The 23,828-nt window shown below is 53.5% G+C and overlaps 1 protein-coding gene across 1 annotated transcript in view; it reads left to right on the forward strand.

Moving 5' to 3' along the window:
- Positions 1 to 21,739, forward strand: part of LOC144735868 (fibronectin type III domain-containing protein 5b-like) — a 40,196-nt gene extending 18,457 nt beyond the window's left edge. The window contains exons 2-6 of the mRNA XM_078618428.1: positions 488 to 603; positions 2,974 to 3,271; positions 14,550 to 14,642; positions 15,205 to 15,338; positions 21,357 to 21,739. Of these exons, the coding sequence (XP_078474554.1) occupies positions 488 to 603; positions 2,974 to 3,271; positions 14,550 to 14,642; positions 15,205 to 15,338; positions 21,357 to 21,395 (680 nt within the window). The 3' untranslated portion in view covers positions 21,396 to 21,739. The remainder of the gene's footprint in view (positions 1 to 487; positions 604 to 2,973; positions 3,272 to 14,549; positions 14,643 to 15,204; positions 15,339 to 21,356) is intronic.
- Positions 21,740 to 23,828: the final 2,089 nt, after the last annotated feature.

Here is a 23,828-nt window from a genome sequence, read left to right on the forward strand (position 1 = left end):
AGTGAGTGGGTGGGTGGGTGAGTGAGTGGGTGGGTGAGTGAGTGAGTGGGTGAGTGGGTGGGTGAGTGAGTGAGCGAGTGGGTGGGTGGTTTGAGTGAGTAAGTGGGTGGGTGGGTGAGTGAGTGGGTGGGTGGGTGAGTGGGTGGGTGAGTGAGTTTGGCGAAGTGAATTGTTGTGACCTGCAGTGTGGTGGTTGACCAAACGGTGTCCTGTACAGACCGAGTGCTCGACAACGGGTAGAGGAATCAACGAGTGATAATCACTGGAACACGGCAGCGCTAGAAGAGCGATTCAAGGGGGTGAACTGAAGGAAGAGAGCGTTCCAGACGGCCGTCTATCTGAAAGTGACGCTTTGTTCGATGGCCATCCAAAATCCGAGAACGTAATTGTTTTACACAGGTTCCCATGGTCCACACAACGTCAAGCGGCCAGCAACAAACCGCACTCCACGTCCCTGTGCTCTCCCCCCCCCCTCCTCTCCACCCAGACCGGCCCCCACCGCCGGTGAACGTGTCGGTGAGCGCCGTGCGTGCCTCCTCCGTGATCGTGTCCTGGGACGTCGCGGACGGAGACTCCGTCATCGGTTACGCCATCTCGCAGCAGGTGGGCATCGTCACGTCGCCAGCGGGTTCACGGAGCGGGGGATTGGTGGATCACACACGCATAGACAAAGACAAAGATCCCTCCGTATAGCCTCAACAGACTGCTGGGGCAAGTGCTGCTAGCGAGCACCTATGAAGGCGGGCACTGCACACGAAGAGGGGCGGGTGACCGGTACTGCGTACTGGCAGTGGCGATGTTTACACACCGCGCCAGGTGCTCAATTGAAGCTGAGTCGACCTAGGGGAGCTCCAGGACCGGTTAACGCAGCATGCCGACTGCTCTACTACCGCTCCCCACACACACACACACCACACACACACCACACACACACACCACACACACACACCACACACACACACCACACACACACACCACACACACACCACACACACACCACACACACACACCACACACACACACCACACACACACACCACACACACACACACCACACACACACACCACACACACACACACCACACACACACACCACACACACACACCACACACACACACCACACACACACACCACACACACACCACACACACACCACACACACACACCACACACACACACCACACACACACCACACACACACACCACACACACGCACCACACACACGCGCCAATGTTGTCGTGAAGCGCTCCGATTCGAGGGCGGGGGTGGTACAGCAGAAACCGTGGACTCCACCTATGCCGTCTGCATGGGATCGCGTGTTGCCCCCTTGCTCGTTTCTTCCCACGCGTAAACACCCAGTCATTGGCGGGTAACACCTTCATATGTAGGGGATCGCAGAGCTTTGTGGGGAGGGGGGATTTGGCGCTGCCGCCTCCACCGCTCCTCGGCTGTGGTCCCGCAGCGTTACCATTTGTTGACGTTCTCGGTACTGTAGGGTGGTGATGCGGCCCAGCGGTCGTGAGGGTTTACAGTTCGGTCCAGTGGGCCGCCCCGATTTAATAGCGCGCGTGTGTAATAAAGGACTCTTTCACTGTGTCTGTCTCCGTTGTCCTTTATTTGGGTTTTTTACAACTTTGCCCCACACGGCCCTCGCTCAGAGTCTTCTCCATCTCCCGCTCGGCAGCTTGGCAGCTGCCGTCGCTCACGTAGCCTTTTCTCCTCGCTCCCGATGCAGCTCCGCTGCTGGCTCTCCTCTCAGCCTCTCCGCCTTTGTGCAGTCTCCCAGCTGCTCTCTCTGCAGCCCCACCGCTGCCCTCTGGTTCCCCCGTGCCCGGACACCGCTGGCCAACGGTGCCGAGTCCCGTCGTGTGGCGATCGCGCCACTCTCCACCCTCTGCCCTGCGTGGCCTCCTCTCGTCTTTATTCTTACACTCTCCCCCCCGTCTCTTCCGGTTACCGCCCTTAAGAGCTTTCCCTTCTCCCCCACGTGACCTAACCCCTCCCCCAGTTACGTCATATCCGCGAGGCCGTTTACGCCCGCATTACACGTGTATTAATCGTGAAAATGCGACTGTCGCGTGCGTTCTGCTTCGCTCACTGTGCACGGCAAAGATCCCGTGACGTGATTCGCAAAGAGGAGGCCCATTCGTGTGCAGGCGTCAGGGGCCCACGTGTTTTGAAGGGGCAAAAAAAAATTTGCTTGCGAATTGTTCGGTTCGGGTCACACACACACACGGCGGCAGCAGCAGCAGCAGCAGCGACGTCGGCCCCGACTACGATGCACGCTGTGTGTGTCCCCGTGTCACGGCTCACGTGTCTTGCTGTCTGTGTCACCGTGTCACCGTGTCACTTTGCCATGTCACTGTGTCACCGCGTCACCGTGTCACCTTGCCATGTCACTGTGTCAACGTGTCACTGTGTCACCTTGCCATGTCACCGTGTCACTGTGTCACCGTGTCACCTTGCCATGTCACTGTCTCACCGTGTCACCGTGTCACCGTGCCATGTCACTGTGTCACCGTGTCACCTTGCCATGTCACTGTGTCACTGTGTCACCGTGTCACCTTGCCATGTCACTGTGTCACCGTGTCACCGTGTCACCTTGCCATGTCACTGTCTCACCGTGTCACCTTGCCATGTCACCGTGTCACCGTGTCACCTTGCCATGTCACTATCTCACCGTGTCACCTTGCCATGTCATTGTCTCACCGTGTCACCGTGCCATGTCACTGTGTCACCGTATCACCTTGCCATGTCACTGTCTCACCGTGTCACCTTGCCATGTCACCGTGTCACCGTATCACCTTGCCATGTCACTGTCTCACCGTGTCACCTTGCCATGTCACTGTCTCACCGTGTCACCGTGCCATGTCACTGTGTCACCGTGTCACCTTGCCATGTCACTGTCTCACCGTGTCACCTTGCCATGTCACAGTCTCACCGTGTCACGTGTCACCGCGTGTCCCCCGCAGAAGCGCCCGGGTGCGCGCCAGCGCTTCATCACCGAGGTGAACACGACGGCGCGCTCGTGCCTCCTGTGGGGCCTCGAGGGCGCCAGTGACTACGTGGTGGCCGTGCAGGCGCTGGGCCGCGCGGGGGCGGCCAGCGAGCCCAGCCCCGGCCTGCGCTTCAGCACCCCCCCGGAGGGGGACAGCGACGAGCAGCGCGACAACAACAACAACAACAACTCATCGTCGTCACGATCGTCTTCATCGTCACCGTCGTCGTCGTCGCTGTCTGTGGCGACGTCGCTTTCGGCGCACGGAGGAGGTGGGTGACCGGGGCATGCGGACAGGAGGTGGTGGTGGTGGTTGTTGTTGATGTTGGGATGTGTGTGTGAGGTGGTGGTGGTTGTGGTTAATGTTGGGATGTGTGTGTGTGGTGGTGGTGGTTGTTTTGGATAATGTTGGGATATGTGTGTGTGGTGGTGGTGGTTGTGGTTAATGTTGGGATGTGTGTGTGTGGTGGTGGTGGTGGTTGTGGTTAATGTTGTGATGTGTGTGTGGTGGTGGTGGTGGTTGTTTTGGATAATGTTGGGATATGTGTGTGTGTGTGGTGGTGGTGGTGATGGTTGTGGTTAATGTTGTGATGTGTGTGTGGTGGTGGTGGTGGTGGTTGTGGTTAATGTTGTGATGTGTGGTGGTGGTGGTGGTGGTTGTGGTTAATGTTGGGATGTGTGTGTGGTGGTGGTGGTGGTTGTTTTGGATAATGTTGGGATATGTGTGTGTGTGTGGTGGTGGTGGTGATGGTTGTGGTTAATGTTGTGATGTGTGTGTGGTGGTGGTGGTGATGGTTGTGGTTAATGTTGTGATGTGTGTGTGGTGGTGGTGGTGGTTGTGGTTAATGTTGGGATGTGTGTGTGTGTGGTGGTGGTGGTGGTACCAATGACGAAGGGTGGAGACGATGGGGGGGGGGGGGCTGTTGCCCCCCACCGGCGCGTCGGTGCCGAGCTGATGTGGCCCAGCGGTGGCGCAATTGTCACTTTGTCGGTTTGCGGTTGGAATCCGCCCGCCCGCCCTGGTTAATACCGTGCTGGGTGTGTGTGTGTGTTTACTGTGGGGAGCGGTGGTGTAGCGGTTAGCGCTACGCTGCGCTACGAACATGGCGGCCCGAGTTCGATTCCCGCTCACTGCCAACACCAGTGACGATTATCTGAACCGGTCCTGGGCCTCCCCTAGGTCGACTCAGCCTCAAATGAGTACCTGCTGCGGTGTTTAAACATCGCTACTGGGGGGACAAAGGCGGCCGGGCGTGGTCTTGGCCGCCCACCCCCTCGCGTGCCGTGCCGGCCTTCATAGGTGCTCGCTAACAGCACTTGCCCCTGCAGTCTGCTCAGGCTATACCGGGGATCTTTGTTTGTTTACCGTAAAATTGTAGGAGGCTCGTCAAGGGACGCTGCTGGGTTAGTTGGAGGCGGTCGCTTTTCAACAACGGCGGATGGTCATCGTGTGCCGGCCCACGGTTCAAATTTTCCAGATTTTGAAAAATGAAACCGCACGTGTTGCTCTCTTGGGATGACACGCGCACACACGCCGCCGCAGCAGCAGCAATCATCACTCCGCATGGCAGATGCTGATACCTCTATGCACAAATCGAAATTTAAAAACTCTCCGTTGTTTGACTCTGGTCATACAGAACAGACCGTACAGCGTAGGACGATGCAATGCCAGATACACAAATACGAAGGATCTTCTTGGTTCTTTCGGTAAAGTCACGTAGAAGGGAAATAATAAAATAATTAAAATAAAACATAGTAAAATAATTCTGACGACGTTTCGGCCACAACGCAAGCAGTCATTGCGTTGTGGCCGAAACGTCGTGAGAATTATTTTATCATGTTTTATTTTTATTATTTTATTATTTCCCTTCTACGTGACTTTACCGAAAGAACCAAGAAGATGAATCCCTGCAGTCACGAAAGCTTTAAATCGAAATTTAAATACGAAGGAGTGATACAATTCCACTGCTCCTGGCACGATTATCTGGCCTGAGCACCCGAATGTAAGATTGTAGTTGATGCTCTGCATCTACATCAGCAAGGAAAGAAGAGGGGAAGATCGGGACCATGTTCCAGCAGAGACTTGGCAACGCCCTCCTGAAAGAGGAGTCGTGAAACTCAGTCGGGATTTTAAATTTCGATTTAAAGCTTTCGTGACTGCAGGGATTCATATTCTTGGTTCTTTCGGTAAAGTCACGTAGAAGGGAAATAATAAAATGATAAAAATAAAACAATAAGATTCTCACGACGTTTCGATTGTAACACAAGCAATCATCATCAGGTGGGAAAAAAACACAGCAAGATGATGATTGCTTGTGTTGCAATCAAAACGTCGTGAGAATATTATTGTTTGATTTTTATAATTTTATTATTTCCCTCCTATGTGACTTAACCGAAAGAACCAAGAACATCAGTCGGGGAGTTTGTGGGATAAATGAGCGTAGTCATGATTGCAATACAATGCATATCCCTGAGCCAATAATAGGTTGGAAAGTTTACTACCCAGGCTGAAAGCCTGCTTAGCTTACAAAAAGCTGATGAGGTTGGACACATCTCTGACTTAGCCCATTTGGCTATGTACGGTACAAAAGAAGTTCAACAGAGATACATGAACTTATATAGTGGGTATTATATACAGTGTGCATTACATTGAATGGGTATCATTGCATATTGTACGTACTTTTTAAATTGGCCATTTTAATCGCTCGGACAGCTACAGGCTTAGTGCGGCCTGGAAGCGTATTATTAAATAAGATGCATTACAATTCCTTATAAGGGAAACAAGCACTAACTGATTATTAATGTAGCATAATCACAATAGAACACATTCCAAATGATTACTAATCTACAACTCGCATCGTAACAACAGCCGTATTACTAATCAAGTATATAATTACAATAACCCCCCCCTCAAATCTTTGCACCTGATGAGTTAATGAGTTAATGATGACGTCACCCTGCTGCTGCTCTATATAAGAACGGGAGACACAGCAGAGCCTCACCATTCTGGCGAATTGCCCGATGATGCTGGATGCAATTACCAGCGAAACGTCGTACTCAAATTGTAAATGTTGTGGTTTCACGCTTCAACACACCGGTGGGCTAAAGCAGTGAACTATTTGTCTTTTGTCAACGTGACACTTTTTTACTGATTGGCCGTGTCGGGTGGTGGAGGGTTACGACACATTTATAAATAACGCCATCTAAACCCAAAAATAGTTGATTTTGGCCATTTTATATATGTAGTGTGTACAGTTGCATACATAGTGGGTTATACATACGTAGTGGGCATTGTTTGCAAATGTTGTTGATTGAGTGCCTGTGTATGAAACCGATCATTTATTTGATTCCAGACTGTCTCTATCGGTCCGAACATCTCCGCATCACTCCAGACGCGAGGAGGCAGCATTTATCTCCATCTGTGTATATTCTCGTCTTATCTTTAGCGGAAAGCCAGTTGTGAATCAGAAAAATATCATACGACGTGTGTGTCTGAGTGTGCGTGTGTGTGTGGGGAGCGGTGGTGCAGCGGTTAGCGCGCTGCGCTATGAACCCGGCGACCCGAGTTCGATTCCCGCACACGGCCAACACCAGTGCCGATTATCTGAAACGGTCCTGGGCCTCCCCTAGGTCGACTCAGCCTCAAATGAGTAGCTGGTGCTGTGCGTAAACATCGCCACTGGGGAGACAAAGGCGGCCGGGCGTGGTGCTGGCCACCTACCCCCTCGTGTGCCGTGCCGGCCTTCATAGGTGCTACTCGCACTTGCCCCAACAGTCTGTTCAGGCTATACGGGGCATCTTTGTTTGTGTGGGGAGTGGTGGTGCAGCTGTGATCCGAGTTCGATTCCCGCTCGCGGCCACCAACATCGGTGATGGTTATTTGAACCGGGCCTGATCCACCCTCTAGGTTGACTCGGCCTGAAATGAGTGCCCGGTGTAGCGGTGTGTAAACATCATCATTGGGGAGACGAAGGCGGACGGGTACAATTCTGACCGTCACCCTCTCGCGTGCAATGCCGGCCTTAATCGGTGCTCGCTAACGGCACTTTTCATCAACAAAGATAAGGCTACACGGGGGATCTTGGTCTTTGTCCTCATATGTGTTAGTGAGTGGGTCACTGGGGCGAGTGGGTGTGGTGAGAGGGTAAGTGAGTGGCCATTAGGGTGAGTGTGGGACTGAGTCATTTGGTCATTGCATATGCATAAGAGCGAGCAGGGGAGCGAGTGTGCAAGCGATGTGGCAAGTGAGCATCCGAGTGAGTAAGCGAGTGAGTGAGTGAGCGAGTGAGTGAGCAAGTGAGCACACGACTGAGTGAGTGAGCGAGTGAGTGAGCACACAAGTGAGTGAGCGAGTGAATGAGTGAGCGAGTGAGTGAGTAAGCACACGAGTGAGTGAGCACACGAGTGAGTGAGCGAGTGAGCACACGAGCGAGTGAGCGAGTGAGTGAGTGAGAGGTTGGGTGAGTGAGTAAGAAGGTGGGTGAATGAGAGGTTGGGTGAGTGAGTAAGAAGGTGGGTGAATGAGAGGTTGGGTGAGTGAGAGGGTGAGTGAGAGGGTGAGTGAGTGAGCGAGTGAGTGAGCGAGTGAGTGAGCGAGTGAGTGAGCGAGTGAGTGAGCGAGTGAGTGAGCGAGTGAGTGAGCGAGTGAGTGAGCGAGTGAGTGAGCGAGTGAGTGAGCGAGTGAGTGAGTAAGCACACGAGTGAGTGAGTGAGTGAGCACACGAGTGAGTGAGCACACGAGTGAGTGAGTGAGCGAGTGAGTGAGTGAGTGAGCACACGAGTGAGTGAGCAAGTGAGTGAGTGAGTGAGCGAGCGAGTGAGTGAGTGAGCACACGAGTGAGTGAGTGAGCACACGAGTGAGTGAGTGAGTGAGCACACGAGTGAGTGAGTGAGTGAGCAGAAGAGTGAGCGAGTGAGTGAGCAAGTGAGCACACGAGTGAGTGAGTGAGCAGAAGAGTGAGTGAGTGAGTGAGCGAGTGAGTGAGTGAGCACACGAGTGAGTGAGTGAGTGAGTGAGCAGAAGAGTGAGTGAGTGAGCACACGAGTGAGTGAGTGAGTGAGCAGAAGAGTGAGTGAGCACACGAGTGAGTGAGTGAGTGAGCAGAAGAGTGAGTGAGCACACGAGTGAGTGAGTGAGTGAGCAGAAGAGTGAGTGAGTGAGCACACGAGTGAGTGAGTGAGTGAGCAGAAGAGTGAGTGAGCACACGAGTGAATGAGTGAGTGAGCAGAAGAGTGAGTGAGCACACGAGTGAGTGAGTGAGTGAGTGAGCAGAAGAGTGAGTGAGTGAGCACACGAGTGAGTGAGTGAGTGAGCAGAAGAGTGAGTGAGCACACGAGTGAGTGAGTGAGTGAGCAGAAGAGTGAGTGAGCACACGAGTGAGTGAGTGAGTGAGCACACGAGTTAGTGAGTGAGCGAGTGAGTGAGTGAGAGCACACGAGTGAGTGAGTGAGCACACGAGTGAGTGAGTGAGCGAGTGAGTGAGCACACGAGTGAATGTGTGAGCTGTGCAGGATGGAAATGTGTTAATCCGGAGACGAATTGCCGTCATGATGAGTCCCTGTGTCCGGAATCCCAGTGGCAGGGCGGGCAGGGAGGGGGTCATACAGCTACCTTCATTCTCTCCCACGCTCGCTCAATCACTCGCTCACTCTCTCGCCCTCTCGCTCATCGCTCAACTGTTCGCTTCGCTCTCTCATCACACGGAACTACACCGAGATTGTCCTGAGCGTGCGCCCAGCCGACAGATCTCATGGCCGTTCTGTTGATCAAATTTGGCGAGCGATTTATTTTTCGACGAAATAGTCCATTGCAATTCTAGATTTGAAGCTTTCGTGACTGCAAGTCACGTAGGTAAAAAATGAAATAAAAATTAATAAAAATAAAATAATAAAATCACGACGTTTCGGAGGCAACACAAGTCTCCGTCATCAGGTGGGACCGTCACAGCGAGTGCTGATAGTAAAAAACAAACACATTTCCTGTTCGAAGGAGCCATTGGGGCATTGGTGCTCATCCTGTTCACAGCCATCCTGAGCCAGTGGTGTAAATTCCACATTCCTATGTCAGGGGCGAGGATAACAATAGCACAACCGCCCTTGCAGAGTGGTACTCGTTTTACCAACCCCCCCCCCCCCCCGGAGGGATGATGAGCTGAGTCAACACCCACACCTTAGTGATTGCTGCGAGACGCTCCCTCTTACTGCTGAGCCACCAGAGCAGTCTCACAAAGTGGTACTAATTTTATCGACCCCCCGGGAGGGAGGGATGATGAGCTGAGTCAACACCCACACCTTAGTGATTGCTGCGAGACGCTCCCTCTTACTGCTGAGCCACCAGAGCAGTCTCACAAAGTGGTACTAATTTTATCGACCCCCCGGGAGGGAGGGATGATGAGCTGAGTCAACACCCACACCTTAGTGATTGCTGCGAGACGCTCCCCCTACTGCTGAGCCACCAGAGCAGTCTCACAAAGTGGTACTCATTTTATCGACCCCCCGGGAGGGAGGGATGATGAGCTGAGGACTGGATTCACCGTTCGCTCTACTGCTGTACAACCACGAGGTGTTACACTCTCCGGCTACCATCGTACAGTCACCCCCGGCTCTCGTCGTGTCAGTTTTGTTGCCAGATAAAAGGGTAAAAAAACAATGATCATATTTTGCTATTGGCAAAGGAGGTTCCAATGGTGTAAATGCTTCACCCCGAGCTCTCATACTCTGATGGTGCATTGTCTTTGAGTTGTGCGCCTTTTGGCGTCATCTGGTCCAACACCATGTGAGACTAGGCTCTAAGGAAAGCTGTCTCGGGTGTGGACCAATCAATTTCAAGGACAGTGCATACATTATCAGAGTTGTGTGTTTTGTTTGCATTCCGACTGCGGGTATTGTGGTCAATGCAAACATGATTCCTCGTAAAAAAAAAATAAGTTTTGTTGCCAGATATAAGGGTCAAAAAACAATTATCTCCTTGTGTTATCCACAACAACGGGGGGTTATTATTTTACGGGGGGGGGGGAGGGGCGATTAGATCGTGTAAATATAAATGTGTCGTGAAACCCACCACCACCCGACACAGCCAAATGTTCGAGTTTGCTCCCGAAAGTCGAACGCGTTTTAAACCGACTCTGCTCACGTTGGTCGCCGAATTCCCCGCTGCGAAGTTTATCGCTCATCACTGCCATAGCAGAGGTCGCAACCGGGTACCCGATACCCATACCCTACCCGATACCCGGCTACCCGTACCCGGCCGGGTACGGGTACGGGTAGCCGTTTGCGACCCTGGTGCGGCCGGGTACGGGTACGGGTAAGATGCTGTCTCCCCGACAGACCTGGTCTTCACCTGAGGACGGCTGCTTGCGTTGTGGCTGAAACGTCGTGAGAATTATTTCATTATGTTTTATTTGTATTACTTTATTACTTCCCTTCTACGTGACTTTACCGAAAGAACCAAGAAGATGAATCAAAACCCGTTTGCGACCTCTGTGCCATAGTTATTGTTGTTGTTTGTCTACGGCGCTATTGTTGTAAGTCACGGCGATGCCGTGGAATCGTAAATGTGGGTCAGCGTCCAAGCCGCTTCTACGAATTGGCACCGTGCAGGAGCGACGAGGGTGACAGAACATACAATGTGTGTGTGCAGATATATAAACAGCGCTGCACTTTAGCTTATTGCTTTGCATCAATATTTCCTCGTGATAATTTATGGTGGAAGCTTTTATGGCGTCGTGTGTTCCATCGATCAAACGCGGGCCCTAATTCATCATCGTGGGGTGGAAACCACCCTCCCCCCCCCCCCGCTTGAAATGTCATATTGGTGATTTGGCTAAGGAAGATGGGGTGGTTTCAATCTCTCGGAATCGGCGTCTTAAACTATGTTTCCGCTGAGATCGGGTCTTAGGATCAGTATCATGAGCTGAGACCTGGTCTCAGGAGCGGTGTCTTAGGACTGTGTTTCCGAATCTGTCTTCTAGCTGAGACCGCATCTCAGGATTAGTGTCTTGCGTGGAGATCGGGTCTTAGGATCAGTGTCATGAGCTGAGACCTGGTCTCAGGATCGGCATCTTAAGACTGTGTTTCCGAATCTGTCTTTTAGCTGAGACCCAATCTCAGGATTAGTGTCTTGCGCTGAGATCGGGTCTAAGGATCAGTGTCATGAGCTGAGACCTGGTATCAGGATCAGTATCTTAGGACTTTATTTCCGAATTTGTCTTTTAGCTGAGACCGGATCTCAGGATTAGTGTCTTGCGCGGAGATCGGGTCTTAGGATCAGTGTTATGAGCTGAGACCTGGTCTCAGGATCGGTATCTGAGTCTCGGAACCAGCGTCTGTAATATCTCAACATCTTGAGACCCACCCGGGATCTCAGAGTTTATTTTTCAGTGTCCCAACACGAGCATCACATATAAGATGAACATTCCGTCACAGTCAATTCCGTCGATGGCCAACGCACCTCGCCATCGCCTCCTTCCTTCTGCCAGATGCCCGATTATCCAAGGGACACCCATTAGTACTACCTGCAGGGTGCACACCACTCGTCCCACACATCACTTCCCCCTCCCGAGTGATTCACTCAGAGCTGCTTTTTACTCGGGCAATGCTCTTTTCCGTCACATGCAGCGCTAGCTAAATTAATCACTCCCAATGTTAATGGAATGAGAACACTTAACGAAATGCATGCGAGTGTGTGCGAGTGTGTGTGGGGAGCGAGTTGGAGGCACCGGTAAGGCTATACGGGGGATCTTTGTGCGGGGAGCGGTGGTGCAGCGGTTAGCGCGCTGCGCTTGGAGCCCCGCGACCCGGGTTCGATTCCCGCTCACGGCCAACACCAGTGACGATTATCTGAACGGGTTCTGGGCGTCCCCTAAGTCAACTCGGCCTCAAATTAGTGCCCAGTGCGGTGTGTAAGCATCGTCACTGGGGAGACAAAGGTGGCCAAGCGTGGTGCTGGCCACCCACCCCCTCGTGTGCCTTGCCGGCCTTCATAGGTGATACTCGCTCTCAGCTCTTGCCCCGAAAGTATGCTAAAGCTATACGGGGGACCTTTGTTCGTCCAGTCGGTCAACCCATAACACCTGGATCTGTCCCGTGACCTCCTGCCCGCAGAGAGCCTTCGACACTTTGTCTGGCCTCGAGGTGCACCTAGCCTGGCACGAGCACCGTGGTGGATGTCACCCCCCGCCACATGGCGGCAACGTCACCGCAACATCCTGGCGAACGGCGGTTGTCGCCGATCAATTGGTGGCAAGCGCTAAGACAATTGGAGGCAAGCGCTAAAACAATCGGTACCCGTACCCTACCCGATACCCGGCTACCCGTACCCGGCCGGCCGGGTACGGGTACCCGTTTGCGACCCTGGTGCGGCCGGGTACGGGTAGGCCGTGAGTCACTGGTGAGTAACCGTTTGACACTCATTTCCCAACGTCTTGTCTCTTCTCACAATTCAAGTTCCTAGAATCAACCCACCCGCGCCTGCAACATGGCTTCATCCCAGAGGTCGCAATCAGGTACCCGATACCCGTACCCTACCCGATACCCGGCCGGGTACGGGTAGCCGGGTATCGGGTAGGGTACAGGTACCCGATTGCGACCTTGGTGCGGCCGGGTACGGGTAAGGAATCAAAACCCGTTTGCGACCTCTGGCTCAGACTCCGGCTCGTGGCTCGTGTCGGAGTCGCCGCTCGCTGGGACGGAGGGGCCTGGCTCGCGGTATGCAAGCGCATTGGCTTTGAGCCGGCCCGGCTCACTTGAGAGCCAGGTGCAAGGCCGTGCTCGATGAACACGGGCCTGTCGTCTCGTGTCTTTGTACCCGATGATGTTACAAATATGAAACGAGAAAAGGTGATGCTGCTGCTGCTGCTGCTGCGACTGTTGCTGCTGCTGCTGCTGCATGTAATTTGGCTAAGTGCTGGGGTTCTCTGCATAGTAGGGCTGATGATGCTCTCTCCACGAGTGCGGGGGATGGTATTTGTGTGTCTCTTGTGTGTCTCTTGTGTGTGTCTCTTGTGTGTCTCTTGTGTGTCTCTTGTGTGTGTCTCTTGTGTGTGTCTCTTGTGTGTGTCTCTTGTGTGTGTCTCTTGTGTGTGTCTCTTGTGTGTCTCTTGTGTGTGTCTCTTGTGTGTGTGTCTCTTGTGTGTGTCTCTTGTGTGTCTCTTGTGTGTCTCTTGTGTGTGTGTCTCTTGTGTGTCTCTTGTGTGTGTCTCTTGTGTGTGTCTCTTGTGTGTGTCTCTTGTGTGTCTCTTGTCTGTGTCTCTTGTGTGTCTCTTGTATGTCTCTTGTGTGTCTCTTGTGTGTGTCTCTTGTGTGTCTCTTGTGTGTGTCTCTTGTGTGTGTCTCTTGTGTGTGTCTCTTGTGTGTCTCTGTCTGTGCCTGTGGTTTGTGTCTGCCTATTTCTGTCCGCCTGTCTCTGTGTGTGCCTGCCTGCCTGTGTCTCTGTTAAGTCATCCAGAAATATGTTTGTGTGTGTGTGTAGGCCTGTGTCTGCGTGTCTCTCTGAACCACGTCTGGGCATTCCCTAGGCCGACTCGGCAACCAACACATAGCTGGCGAGGTGTATTGTAAACATCGCCATTGGGGAGACAAAGACGGTCGTGCGAGGTGCTGGGCACCCACGCCGCTCACGTGCCGTGCCGGCCTTCATAGGTGCTCGCTTACAGCACTTTCCCCACAAGGCTGTGAAGGCTATACGGGGGACCTTTGTCTTTGTCCGTGCCCGCGTGTGTGTGTGTGTGCGAGTGGGGAGCGGTAGTGTAGCGGTTACCCGCTGCGCTCCGGAACCAGCGGCCAGCTTTGGTGACGATTATCTGAACCGGTCCTGGGCCTCCCCTACGTCGACTCGGCCTCAAATGACTACCTGGTGCAGTGTGTAAACATCGCCACTGGGGAGACAAAGGTGGTCGGGCGTTGTGCTGGCCACCCAACCCCATGCATAGTGTGCTCACTTCTCTAACTCTCTTGTTTATCTCATGGGACCTCCTTTGCCAGTACCAAAATATACTAATAGGGTTTGTCCCCTTTTTTCTGGCAACAGAAAAAACCCCTATTAGTATATTTTGGTACTGGCAAAGGAGGTCCCCATGATGTACCTGCTCACCCCGAGCTCTCATTACTCTGGTAGTGCGTTGTCTTTGAACTGTGCGCCTTTTGGCGTCATCTGGTCGAACACCATATGAGACTAGGCTCTAAAGAAAGCTGTCTCTGGTGTGGACCAATCCGTTTCAAAGACAATGCATACATTATCAGAGTATTGTTTTTTGTTTGCATTTGACTGCAAGTATTGTGGTTTATGTAAGCATGATTCCTTGCAAAAGGTGTCAGTTTTGTTGCCAGAAAAAATGGGAAAACCCCTATTAGTATATCTCTTATCTATTACAAAGGTCACGGTGCATGGCATCGTGAGTTACCCAGGATGCAATGTCGGTAAAATATACACGTTAGCAAATAGAAAGAAAAAAATTTATTCTGAATTTCAATGGTGCTGTTTGTTGCTGACCTTTGGCGTTCTGAGGCTGTGCATCAACGGTCACTTCTCCGTCGCCGCGTGTTCCCTCCCAGGGGCGTCGGACGTCCAGATGAACGCTCTCGACAACCGGGAACTCATGACGGGAGAAATGATCATCATCGTCCTGGTGCTCGTCATGTGGGCAGGTGAGTGGCTGGTTCTCCAGGTGAGTGGGTGGACCGCCAGGTGAGTAGCCGGTTTGCCAGGTGAGTGGGTGGACCGCCAGGTGAGTGGATGGTTCACCAGGTGAGTGGATGGTTCGCCAGGTGAGTGGCCGCGCTGCCAGGTGAGTGGCCACACTCACCTGGCGGTGCTAGTCAGGCCAGATTTACCAACGCTATCATCACTAAATACAAAGACCCCCCCAGTATAGCCTTAACAGACTGTAGCGGCAAGTGCTGTTAGCGAGCACCTACAAAGGCTGACACGGCACACAAGGGGGTGGGTGGCCAACCACCACTCCCAGACGCCTTTGTCTCCCTAGTGGCGATGTTTACACGCCGCACCAAGTACTCATTTGAGGCTGACTCGACCTAGGGGAGGCCCAGAACTCGCTCAGATAACTGTCACCGATGTTGGCCGTGAGCGGGAATCAAACTCGGGTCGTTAACCGCTGCACTTCTGCTCTCCACAATATCACCACCACCACCACCACCACAATCATCACCACTGTCTCCCCTCCCCTCTGTCCCCCCCCACCTCCCCCAGCTGTCATCGCCCACTTCTGCCGCCAGTATGACATCATCAAGGACAACGACTCGAAGGAGAGCAAGGAGAAGGTGAAGATCTCCTCCAGCGAGAGCTCTCCAGACCGCTCCGAGGACAGCATCAAGCGCGGCAAGGTAGCCGGACAGGGCGGGGTTCATAATGGCCGTGTCGGATACGCTCAAAGCCAGCACAGCTACTTACCTGTGGGCAACTCCTAGATCCTCAGCCTCGGTCTAGATCTCACCCGGTTCATAATGGCCGTGTCGGAGACTCTTGAGCAAACACCGCCGCGTACTGCACCTGGGTTCAAGCCCTGGATGTGAGTCTCGCTTGCTAGGTGGCAGGTACAGCAAGTAGGCCGTGGAGAATTCCATCACAGGCAAGGGACGGCCCTCGGAAAAAAATATATCGGCATCTCCTTCAGTAGGCCTCGCTCTCGCGTCACTGCAGGGTGCTCGGTAATCGTCTGTTAAGGGCGGTTCGCCTGTGCGTCAGCCATCCGATTATGTTGACGGTGTTTGCTTACATGTCGGGAGAAGTCAACGTCATCTTGCTGAGGTCAAGTCGTGGATGCGCCTCAACTTTTCTTAAGTACAGTTGCGACACGACAGAGATGATGTTGTTTGGCTCTCCACATCAAAGGGCATCAATTGGATGGTTTTCGAATGGCCACATGTGAGACTGTCATTTGGTCAGAAGTCTCGTAGAGAAAGCTGCTAAAGACCGTCCGGCATCGCGTGGGCTTGTTGCGGCCTAGTGCTCCACAGGGAGCGAAGAGGGGTCGGTAAGTAAGTCTGAGGTCAGAATGCTGGGTGGTGCCGTCGACCTCGGCTTGACCTTTGAAGCCTGCGTGCGTAATGTCACCAAAATTTCGTTATTTCATTTTACGTAACGGCTCGACCTGAGACTGACGCTGTCTCTCTTCCTAACGACGAGAGGCTGGTGCTTGCCTTCGTTTCGATACCTCTAATGCCTCGCTTTGCTGGCGTTTCTAAAAGTCTTTTAACACATTCCTGCGGAGGGAGCTGGTAGGAACGTTGGGTTGCTCGGTCAATGGCCAGGGTCAACGGTGGCGTGGTGTATTCCGCAAATATGCCCGACTGTGAGGGCGGGCACAAGCCGGCGCGAATAGGTTAAACGTTGAGTTTTATAAGGGCACCACGGGGTGACCAGCCCCTCCCCACCCAGCCCCACCCCTCCCACCCCCCACCCAGCCCCACCCCTCCCACCCCCCACCCAGCCCCACCCCTCCCACCCCCCACCCAGCCCCACCCTCCCCACCCAGCCCCTCCCCACCCTCCCCACCCAGCCCCTCCCCACCCCACCCTCCCCACCCAGCCCCTCCCTCCCCACCCAGCCCCTCCCTGCACGACGGACACAATAATACCCTGTGGGCTGGTGTAACCAGGAGGTTTCTACCAGTAAAATAGATTACAATATATATTTTAAAAACTCGGCAGCCCAGGTTTTAACCAAATCTAATTGGTATGACCATCTTACTTCCATTCTTTCATCGCTGCACTGGCTGCCTGTAAAGTACAGACTCGACCTTAAGATCCCGCTTCTCACGTATACATTGAATGGGCTGGCTCTGAAATATCTCCCCATCGATCTGGTCAAGTTTTATAGACCACTGCGAAACACTTAGATCAGCTTATTCTGGTCCAGTCATCATTCCAAAGACAACAAGACTGTGGTTGTGGTGGTGGTGGTGGTTGTGATGGTGGTTGTGGTGGTGGTTGTGGTGGTGGTTGTGGTGGTGGTGGTTGTGGTGGTGGTTGTGGTGGTGGTTGTGGTGGTGGTGGTCGTTGTGGTGGTGGTTGTGGTGGTGGTTGTGGTGGTGGTTGTGGTTGTGGTTGTGGTGGTGGTTGTGGTGGTGGTTGTGGTGGTGGTTGTGGTGGTGGTTGTGGTGGTGGTTGTGGTTGTGGTGGTGGTTGTGGTGGTGGTTGTGGTGGTGGTGGTGGCTGTGGTGGTGGTGGTTGTGGTGGTGGTTGTGGTGGTGGTTGTGGTGGTGGTGGTTGTCGTGGTGGTTGTGGTGGTGGTGGTTGTGGTGGTGGTTGTGGTGGTGGTTGTGGTGGTGGTGGTGGTTGTGGTGGTGGTTGTAGTGGTGGTTGTGATTGTGGTGGTGGTGGTGGTTGTGGTTGTGGTGGTTGTGGTGGTGGTGGTTGTGGTTGTGGTGGTGGTTGTGGTGGTGGTGGTTGTGGTGATGGTTGTGGTTGTGGTGGTGGTTGTGGTGGTGGTGTTGTTTTATTAGAGATGGAGCCTCCTGCAGCCAGACTCCGCGATAGTGGAGTCCCCTTCATCGCTCCATTCGGGATTCTGAGTGTTTCACCTTTCAAATCGCCGTCTTACAACTCACCTATTTGTACTACAGGCTTTCATCGTAACTTAAGATTACTTAAGATTATATATTCTTTGGGTCTTTCGGTGAAAGTCACGTAGATAGGTTCAAAGAAAATAACAAAAATAACAAAAAACTACGACCTTTCGATTGAAACCTCATAGTTTTTTTTGTTATTTTTGTTATTTTATTTGAACCTATGTACGTGACTTTAACCGAACGACCCAAAGAACATAAATTTCCACAGTCACGCAAAGCTTTACGTCAACATGAACAGGAATGTTTACACGACCGCTGTTGTTGTTGTCGGCAAAACGCGCGTGCATTGCAAAGCGTGCGAATGAACACACGGGCACAGGCATCGAGTGATAGATGAAGATTACCGCAAAGTGTCTGTGAGGTGTGCTCGCGTCTCTCTGTGTGTGCGTGTGTGTGTCTGTGTATGTCTGTATGTGTGCGTGTGTGTGTCTGTGTGTGTCTGTGGGGAGCGGTAGTGTAGTGGTAGTGTAGTGGTTAGCGCGCTGCGCTATGATCCTGGCGACCCGGGTTCGTTTCCCGCTCACGGCCAACACCAGTGACGATTATCTGAAATGGTCCTGGGCCTCCCCTAGGTCGACTCAGCCTTAAATGAGTACCTGGTGCGGTGTGTAAATATCGCCACTGGGGAGACAAAGGCGGTCGGGCGTGGTGCTGGCCACCCACCCCCTCGTGTGCCGTGCCGGCCTTCATAGGCGCGCGGTAACAGCACTTGCCCCTACAGTCTGTCAAGGCTATACGGGGGATCTTTGTCTTTTCGTGTGTGTTTGATTAGGGAGATGTAGTGTAGCGGTTAGCACGCTGCACTACAAATCTGGCGACCCGGGTTCGGTTCCCGCTCACGGCCAACACCAGTGACGATTATCTGATCCGGTCGTCGGCCTCCCCAAGGTCGACTCAGCCTCAAATGAGTACCTGGTGCGATGTGTAAACGTCGTCACTAGGGAGACAAAGGCGGCCGGGCGTGGTGCTGGTCACCCCACCCCCTCGTGTGCCGTGCCGGCCTTCATAGGTGGCTCCTCGCTAGCGGCACTTGCCCCCAACAGTCTGCGAAGGCTACCTGGGGTGTCTTTGTGCGCACGGACGCAAATTCCCGAGCCGTGCAGCCCTGAATGCAAATGGTGAGCTTCACTTCTTCTTCCCTGGAGCTGCAACACCGTACGATGGGAAGTGTGATTGTGTGTGAACGCGTGTGACCGCGTGTGTGTGTGTGTTGTAGGGGAGTGGTGGTGCAGCGGTTAGCGCTACGCTGCGCTACGAACCCGGCGACCCGGGTTCGATTCCCGCTCACGGCAAACAGCCAGTGACGATTATCTGAACCGGTTCTGGGCCTCCCCTAGGTCGACTCAGCCTCAAATGAGTACCCGGTGCGGTGTGTAAACATCGGGCGTGGTGTTGGCCACCCACCCCCTCGTGTGCCGTGCCGGCCTTTATAGGTGCTCGCTAGCAGCACTTGCCCCAACAGTCTGTTAAGGCTACACGGGGGATCTTTGTCTTTGTGTGGGGAACGGTGGCATCGTGGTTAGCATTGCGCTACGCGACGAACGTGGCGACCCCAGTTCCATTCCTTCTCATCACGGCCGCCACCGCCAACACCACCAGTGACGATTATTTAAACCGGTTGTGGGTCTCCCCTAGGTCGACTTGGCCTCAAATGAGTACCGGGAGACAAAGGCGGCCGTGCCGGGATGCTGGCCACCCACCCCCTCGTGTACCGTTCCGGCCTTCATAGATGCCCCGCTAAAAGCACTTGTCCCACCAATCTGTTAAGGCTATACGGGGGGTCTTTGTCTTTATATATACATACACACAGACGCATATGGAATCGTGTACAAGCGCGATAATTCACGTAATGGCCCGTGCTGCCAATACGAAACTACCCAAATTTTTTTTTCTAAATGAACCAAAAATCCATGCTTCTCTAATAGAATACGCACACATACAAGCGTGCTAATGCGTCGAAAGATTCCCTGGCTGCAAGCGGCAAGCGCACTATCGCCTGGCCATATTGCCGCCACGATGCATTATACAGAATATACAAATATAAATTGTGGTACGTGTGTGTGTGTATATATGTATAGATGGGGAGCGGTGGTGCAGCGGTTAGCGCTACGCTGCGCTACGAACCTGGCGACCCGAGTTCGATTCCCGCTCACGGCCAACACCCAGTGACGATGATCTGAACCGCTCCTGGGCCTCCCCTAGGTCGACTCAGCCTGAAATGAGTACCTGCTGCGGTGTGTAAACATCGCCACTGGGGAGACAAAGGCGGTCGGGCGTGGTGCTGGCCACCCATCGCCTTGTGCACCTGTCCAGCCTACATAGGTGCTCGCTAACAGCACTTGCCCCCACAGTCTGTTAAGGCTATACGGGGCATCTTTGTCTTTATCTTTACATATGAAATTGTGTACATGCACGATAATTCATGTAATGGTCCTTGCTGACAATACGAAGCGACACAAAAAATAAAAATCCATGTGCTGTAATAGAATCCGCACCGATACAAGCGTGCTAACGCATTCCCAATTTACGTAATGGTCGTTAATGACGCGGGCAAGGGATTCCACAGGACGGGGGGAGGGGGCATAGGGGGGAGGGGGGAGTGGGAGGGGGGGAGGGGGGAGGGGGGCCTCGCTCCGTGATGGATCCACGTGGTCTTTCCTGCACCGGACAGGGTCACGGGGGGTCGCCGATATTTTAACGATCACATTGAGTAACCTCGTTATCCGTATTGTCGATGTGTCGTATTGTCGATGGGTCAGTGGCCCCTCCGCCCCCCCCCCCCTGTCTCTCTCCCCCCTGCCCCCCCCCACCAACAAAGAATTCTGGGCGTTAATGACGAACGTCACCGAGGTGGAGACCGTCTTAATTAGTAATTAGCGATGTCGGTGTAATGATTTGGTCGCACGTTTGGGGGGGGGTCACGTTTGTTTTTGGGTCGTTTATTTTTGCCATCCAGGGCATTGAGTTCCTTTTTTGTAGGAAGGCGCTTTCATAAATGTATTTAGGAACAAACATATATCGTTCTTATCGGAAGGTTAAAATGCGTATGTTGATGCAAATGTTGTCGCTGTCGGTTCGGTAATTGGCTGGGGATGCATTCCTGAAAGGTGCAAAGATGCTGGGCAGATCGCGGGGATCGCGAGAGGTGGCGGCGATGGCTTGTTCACGTTTACGGTGACTTTCAGACCGCAGTCCACTCACTGGCATTGACTGTGTATCTTGTGTTCTCCACAGGGAATGGATTATTTGCTTCGCTGCGGGTCTCCTTTCACCGCTCTCCCATTCACATGTTTCGTTGCTTCTACATACTATTAACATGCCCTCCCTTTGTTAATGCTACCCCTACCCCCTCCCTTTGGTGCTGCTGATCCTGCATAATGCATGGGCATAATATGACTTTGAAACCCCCTCGCCCACCTCCTACGCATTTCCCATAAATATGCTAAATTCCTCTTGATATGCAAATTATTTTGTCAAGGCGCTCTTCTTCCACCTCCAACCCAGCTTAAATATACGCTCCAAGCTGGGTGGCGTTTCATTCTTCACCTGAGGACGGCTGCTTGCGTTGTAGCCGAAACATCGTGAGAATTATTTTATTGTTTTATGTTTATTATTTTATTATTTTCCTTCTACGTGACTTTACCGAAAGAACCAAGAAGAAGAGGACTTGTATCGTTGAAAGCAGCTGATGGTGATTTTTCATTCCATCGGTCTTTACGTACGTCGCGCGTCGCTGACCGTGCCGGCGTTTGTCTCCGTGTCCCGTGCGCAGTACACGAAGACGCCAACGATCAACATCATCGAAGTATGACCTCCTCGGGGGGAGAGAGAGAGAACTCCCCGTGAGCGAGGCAACGCGACACCCGAGGGGAGCGAGAGAGCGAGAGAGCGCGCCAGGAGAGCTGTGGATTCGTGATCGTCGACGCTTCCTTTCCCGTAACTAATTTGATCGTTCTCCTTTCGACCCACGATTGCCGCACGTCGCGCCGTCCGCGCTGAGACGCGGAATCCGTTCGGGAAAATCTTGCAGCGGGGTGTGATCGCCGCCCCTGCCTTCCTGCTGTTCTCCCCCCCCCCCTCCCCCAAATCCGTGTTGTTAGAGAATGGAATCCGCTGAAGCGGACATTGCAGAGTTACCTCTGAGAGCTTTTGAAAGTGACGTCTGTTCCGCACACGTGGACAGTAGTGGTGGAGTGGTGAGTGGAGAGCACTTCTGTGACTCCGCTGTACGAGCGTAACGGATATCGCTTAATTAATGGGGGGGGGAGCGGGGTGTGGGTGGATGTTTTACTTTCGCAGGGCTGGTCCGTGATCGCGACCCGCCCAGAAAGCTGGACACGTTGTTTTTCTCGTCTCGTCTGCCACACCTGGCCCAGCAGGTGGTGCATTTTCCTGCTCGTTGCAGACATTTGCAGTTTCGAATCCGGTGGGCCCGCGCCTCTGTCGACCGTGTAGCGCAACGCAAGTTAACCGCGTGACGTGCACGTGCCGTCCGCGTGGCAGTGGACGCTAAAGGTCCCCCCGGACGTCGTCGTCGCGACACGAGGAGGCCACCGCGTGTCGGCGTCGCGGTCGGCGTTTTGCTAAATTTGTAAAAAATCGATGCCACGAAACAACTCGGAACGCGACCGCAACACGGCAACCGACCTCCACGCCCCGCACTTACCGGCGGACGTAACAGCCCACTTTGCAGGCCGGGTGCCGCAGTCGCCTTGCGCCAAACAGGGACAGCTGTCGCCGGGGGTGCCCTTAGAATCATTTGAGATGGGATGAGGTGGTATGGTTATGACCTGAGATGGACTTGGAAGGGCCTTCGTTTTAGCAGTGGATCTACCCAAGGGCTGATCAACCTGACAGCCCAAAGTTGGGCTGCCAAGTTGAGGAGGCGGCCTAAACTCTCTGGGACGATTTCCGTTTCATGGGCTGCTCCAAATTCCTTACCTCTTTTTTTTTTTCCACTGCACAGCTGACCAGTGCTAGGTGGCCGTGCCGGGGCCATGCCGGGTTGGCCCGGTAGACGCCATGTTTTTCCCCCCCCCCCCGCCTACGTCACTCGCCGTGCCATGACGCTGCACCGTCGCAGTGTTCCCCCCGAGTGACGTCACACGCAACAGACGCGTCGTTAGTCCCGCCCCTGCTTGGCTCCGCCCCCCTTCCTCGCCCACCTGGTGCCAGTTTCAGAAGTCTTCTCGTGAAGCCAGCGGCGTGTCGCCAATTGGTTTCTGTGCTCGGCTCGGCAAACCAGGCCCAATGGAAAAACCACACGTTCCATGATAGCCCCGGGGCTGGCTTGGACACGTGGCAGTGGATAAACGTGGGGGTAGTCGTGTTCAAGTTTCAATCCAGCGGTGGTGATGATCACAGCCGTAGCAATAATGCCTCGGCATTAAGCGGGATCCAACCCCTCGCTCGGGACATTTTACGCTGGATCCCGAGAGCCATGCTCACGCAAGGGGAAGATTATTGATGGGGGGGGGGCCTCTACGCTCTGTATGTATATAAAACACACGCATGCACAATTATCCTGCATTGTTGAGAAGAGGGGCGAAAAAAAAAGACGGCCAAATGCATATTTGACTTGAACTGAAAAAAAGTATTTAACCATTGTGTACAACAATCCTGGAAGCACGCACGCACACATGCACGGCAGGGTTGCCACCCGTCCTGGTGTTCACCAGGGAGCTTCCCTCTTTGTCGAGTGAGGCCGCTGCTGCTACTGGGACATCTCCAAGTCTTCCCGGCACATTACCAGTCCCGGTGTTTGTCAGTGGCGTAATGAATAGCAATCGTGACGATGATGATGATGATGCATCACTCGAGACAATGAGTTCACATGTAGTGGATAGGTGAGTGGGTGGGTGGGTCAGTGCATGGGTGAGTGAGTGGGTGGATCAGTGGGTTGGGTGGGTTAGCGGATGGGTGAGTGGGTGCGTGGGTGAGTGAGTGGGTGGGTCAGTGGGTTGGGTGGGTCAGCGGATGGGTGAGTGGGTGCGTGGGTGAGTGAGTGGGTGGGTCAGTGGGTGGGTCAGTGGGTTGGGTGGGTCAGCGGATGGGTGAGTGAGTGGGTGGGTCAGTGGGTTGGGTGGGTCAGTGCATGGGTGAGTGAGTGGGTGGGTCAGTGGGTTGGGTTCGTCAGCGGATGGGTGAGTGGGTGTGTGGGTCATTGCATGGGTAAGTGAGTGGATGGATCAGTGGGTTGGGTTCGTCAGTGGATGGGTGAGTGGGTACGTGGGTGAGTGCATGG

The sequence above is a fragment of the Lampetra planeri genome, chromosome 57 (genome assembly GCF_965212315.1).
Source record: "Lampetra planeri chromosome 57, kcLamPlan1.2.h2, whole genome shotgun sequence".
NCBI lineage: Eukaryota > Metazoa > Chordata > Hyperoartia > Petromyzontiformes > Petromyzontidae > Lampetra > Lampetra planeri.